This window comes from Apaloderma vittatum, unplaced genomic scaffold (assembly GCF_000703405.1).
Source record: "Apaloderma vittatum isolate BGI_N311 unplaced genomic scaffold, ASM70340v1 scaffold40512, whole genome shotgun sequence".
In the NCBI taxonomy this organism is placed as follows: domain Eukaryota; kingdom Metazoa; phylum Chordata; class Aves; order Trogoniformes; family Trogonidae; genus Apaloderma; species Apaloderma vittatum.
The window spans coordinates 1-4,284 of record NW_009702729.1 but is presented as its reverse complement, the minus strand read 5'-3'; the positions used below and the strand labels follow the sequence as shown (position 1 = coordinate 4,284).

Sequence of the window (4,284 nt, the reverse complement as noted above, 5' to 3'; positions counted from 1 at the left end):
TCCTGCTGTTCTTTGAACTGTGAGTTTTGGTTCTCATTTCACTTAATGTCATGATTATTAGGTCTTTAGGGGTTGTACTGGTTTGGATATCTGATTGACTCGTTACCTCCCATGCTCAGATGTCCATTGCTGTTTAAATAACAAAGTTTACAAGTGTTTAATCTACTCCTTTTTAATAAAAGCGTGAATGTAAAGTGACTGGTTTTAATTAAATTTTTCAGAGTCTGAACTAAGATTCCTGCAAAATGAAAGAAAGGTCCTTTTAGTCCACCCCCACCCAAAAGGGGGAGAGGGGGTGGAGAGAGAGGGATGTGTTTCTTACTTAAGGAATAATATGTTCAAAAGAGTACAAAGGCTGTTTTTTAAAGCTGTTTCCCTTTATTCCTCTTCACCCTTACTTTTCATGCATCTGTCTCAACATATTGTAACTAAAATCTTCCTTGCCGAGGGCTGGCTGTCACCGCTCTTTCTCTCTTTCTTTCAATGTGAACAATTTGTGATTTTTATTTTTTTTCAATAGCTGTGATTTTGAGTAGAGTGCAAGTACTTGATTACTGAAACATATTTCGAATAACCGAAGACTTAATTCGTTTTGCCCTCTTGATGTAGACATGTGTCATCAGCTGTCTTAGATGAGTCTGGTTCTTTATGTACTGAAGGTAGAATGTTACTGGAAAAGCATGCAGTCTTGCTCTGTTTTACTTTCTTTTCCCCCGTAGTCTTATGGCTTTAACTTCAGAAAATGACAGCCTCCAATTCCTGAGGTTTTACTCCAGTTTTTCTGAAATAACGAACGAAGAAAAAAAAAATCTTATAATAATAACTCACTTGTAAGGCTTTCCTTGCAGGTTGGTTAGCATTTCTATTGTAGTAATTTCATAACTGACTATTAGGTATCAGTTTAGAACAGAGCAACTTTCATATAATGTGGTATAAGAACACTTTTGTAATTTAAAAATCAACTATTTATCAATGCAAATATGCGAATTTGGCTTCACTGTTGTTCTGTGCTAGTAGAAATGAGTTTTGAAAATAGAGGGCTTGTTTCTTTCATTTTAGCTGGATTGCCATTTTGGGCAGCAACTGTTGATCGATGCAAACATTTTCGATTTAAAAAATGTTTTTCTGCATACCTAGAGTATTTTACCTGTGCAAACTTGTGCAGGTTAAGCATTTAAGATAAAGAAGCGTTACAAACTCTTGTTAATTACTTAATTAGAAGGGATCTTTTAGTGTCTGAGTCTCAAAGAAAGACTAGAAACTTACTCTGGTTTTGAATCTTGTATTAGGACCTACTGTAACAAGTGCCTCATGCATTTAGTTGTTAGAAAGGACCTTGCAAGTGAATCATAAATTTTGAAAGTTTTAAAACAATTGTTTTTCTAAGATGAATGCTTGCTTTACTATGATTTAAAAATAACAACGGAACCTTATTTTTTTTCAGTTACTCAGTAGCAAGAAAAGACATTAAAGAACTAGATGTTCAAAACTTACCAAAATCCGAGTCCTCTCCTAAAAAAGGTAAGTTAGAATAAAATCTAGATGTTTTAAAAAAATTGATCTCGTGCAATAATACCTGTAGCTTTTGCAGAGAAATGGTGGTCTGTTGATTTCTGATAATTGCTCATAAATATTTGCAAACAATTTGATTTTTATTTCCTTCTTTTGATGCACTCCAAATGTGTGAAAAGTGAATAGAATATTTTCAAGGTAGTGTGTTTGAAATGGACAATGGAATATATGGTTACCTCTCTTTAACACCAAAGTTTTGTGCTATTGCTCAAAACACTTTGCTTTTGCGTTAAAAATACCCAAACAGCAAGATGGCAACTTTATTAGAACAGCCTGCTTGTGATTAATGCTTGATTTAAAAGTATAATTACAGATGGATGGATGATGTGACTACAATAATCCATGGTTTTAGTGAGCTTGTAAAAGGCCAGATTCTCACTTCAATGTAAATAATTCTTAAACTTCTAGGGTTATTTTTCCCACTCAATCAGACCTCAAATCACAAAATTTGTTAAGGAGAAATATTTAAAATTCATAATAAAAACTAACAACAAAAATCCCCCACTCAGCAACTCAGTAAAGTTATGGAACAGCTCCTTAACAAATATTTAATATGATACTCACGAATGAGAGCTTGAGGGGTTTTTGATTGATTCATCTAATGCTCAATAATTTATCATATACTTTCCTCTTAATAACTTTGACAGTACAAAACCTTCAAAACAGTTGAAAAAGTGTTAAGATAAATTAAGAAAGGGGTGTTTTTTCATGCAGAACATGATTGGGTTGTGAGATTCATTGCTATGAAGGAGTATCGTGGAACCAAAGGTACTAATAGTTTCAAAGAGTTTAGACAGATTGCTGGAGGTTACGCTATCAGCAGCTTTTAAAAAGTGTCCGTTTTCTTCTCCGGCAGCACTGTCCATGGTTTATTGCAACATGTCTTTTGGGTATTTTTCTGGTTCAACTATATTAACGTTTTTTATTGTGTCTGGGGTTATCTGGGTTTGGTTTGCTTTGTTATTTTCATCCTTGGAACACATCTTCGAGGAAAAGAATTGGAGGCGTTCCCATCGTATAAGTGCGACTTCTCCCTGCCCTGTCACTCCCTTACTCACTAGCGTATCTTTCCTCCGTTCCAAACATTGATGTAACTCCGTCTGGGCAGTGCTCTTCAACAAAACTTTTGAATTCTTTTTTTCTTCAATCTAAATTTTTAAGACATGAAGATGTTTTGAGAAGAACCTAACTGTGGTGGGATTTTAAATAGCTTTAGTACAGTTTTGTGTCTTATACGGAAACAGAGCAGGTCACAGTTGCACAGAATGTGTGTGAGTAAGTGTAGGTGCTTATCCTCGGTACTGCTCACACACAGGTGTAAATCTGAGTAGTGTTCATAGGGACCTATGCCTAGTGTGGGGTGGATGTTCTCAACTCTAAACTCCTGGAGTTGCTGATCCTGTTTTTTTTTTTAAAATCTGAGAGTCTCAAAATGCATAGTGTGAAAGCTGAGTGCTTAAAGCTGAAGTATGTATTTTGTTATGTAATTCCATTTTTGGTTTAAACTAACATTGTGATTTACAAGAATGTGAAAAAGAAATTAAAAATCCTTTGTGACTGTGAATTCTATGGATGAGGTAAAACCTTTCTTTTGTAGGGCTACAGGAAGCGAGTGTGTTTCTCAATACAAAGTGCGTTCCTCGGAACTGGAAAATGGACATCAGTGAAATTCTGGAGTCCTCCAGCAGCGATGAGGAAGAGGGAGCTGCTGCAGAAACTGATGAAGAGGAAGAAAAGAGAGAAGAGAAAACCGAAGAAGTAGTGGTAAGTGTGGGAAATTTCAGTCGTTCTTCAAAGATAATTTAATAAGTTGCATGCCTGACGATCCTGCGCTTGCCAACATTTTACTCTGAGGTGTAGCTTATTCACTTCCACATCTTTTGAAATGTATTCATCCTCCATTTGCCGTCTATACTGGGATTTGCAAGCAGTGGCAGATTGCTTCTTATTATCCAGTGCAGAAATTGGACATAAATCTCAGAAATTAAGAATTCAAGGCAGGGAACAGTGACAGAAGGAATCTGGGTCAAAAGGAGAGACGTGAAAAATTGATGCTGAGCCTAACAGTAGTAATCCGACCTTAAGTAAAAGCAACTTTGTATTTTTTTTTGTACTTGATATGTAGCTTATGTAATGAGTAACTTGGTTTCACTGTAGTTTGATTTTTTAAAAAAACCCAAGTATTAAAGTAGTAAATTGACGAGAAGCATGAGCTAATGCAAGGTGCCTGTTAAAGCTGTTTAGTACCTGAAACACTATTTAAAAGCAGTAGAGGAGTTGTCTTTGTGTCAGGGGTTTGTTTTGAACACTGGTATCGCAGGTCGGGAAGGATGATCTTTCTGCTATTTACAGTAGAGGATTTTTCCTCACTGGAATAGTTTGAGCAACTCCTTTTCTGCAAAGTTACTAAAACATCATTTACAGAATTTCCTGGTTTCTTTTTTTTTTCTTTTGTTTTTCCACCCCCCCGGTAGTTAATGGAGATGCACCCGCAGAGCGGTTTTTTTTTTCCCCCCCCCCCCCCCCCCTTCCTTTTTCATTTGTGATAGCTGCTTTTAACCTCGATGTTTTATTTAGGAGCTGGGAGGGGGTAGGGGGAAGGCGTGTTTCCTCGTGTGGACGGCTGATTTGTTTCTTTGCAGTCTCGTGAGGAAAACCCGGGTGAAATTTATTCTCTGAGGAAGCTCCACCACCGTTTCCCCTTCTCACTCC

The 4,284-nt window shown here is 36.6% G+C and overlaps 1 protein-coding gene across 1 annotated transcript in view; it reads left to right on the top strand.

The window, feature by feature from the left end:
• The window catches only part of LOC104270079 (AT-rich interactive domain-containing protein 4A-like), a gene marked incomplete at both ends in the record, with an annotated part of 20,088 nt that extends 16,752 nt beyond the window's left edge, over positions 1–3,336 (top strand). The window contains 2 exons of the mRNA XM_009864328.1: positions 1,445–1,521; positions 3,170–3,336. Coding sequence (XP_009862630.1) covers positions 1,445–1,521; positions 3,170–3,336 — 244 coding nt within the window. The remainder of the gene's footprint in view (positions 1–1,444; positions 1,522–3,169) is intronic.
• Between the last annotated feature and the right edge of the window lie 948 nt (positions 3,337–4,284).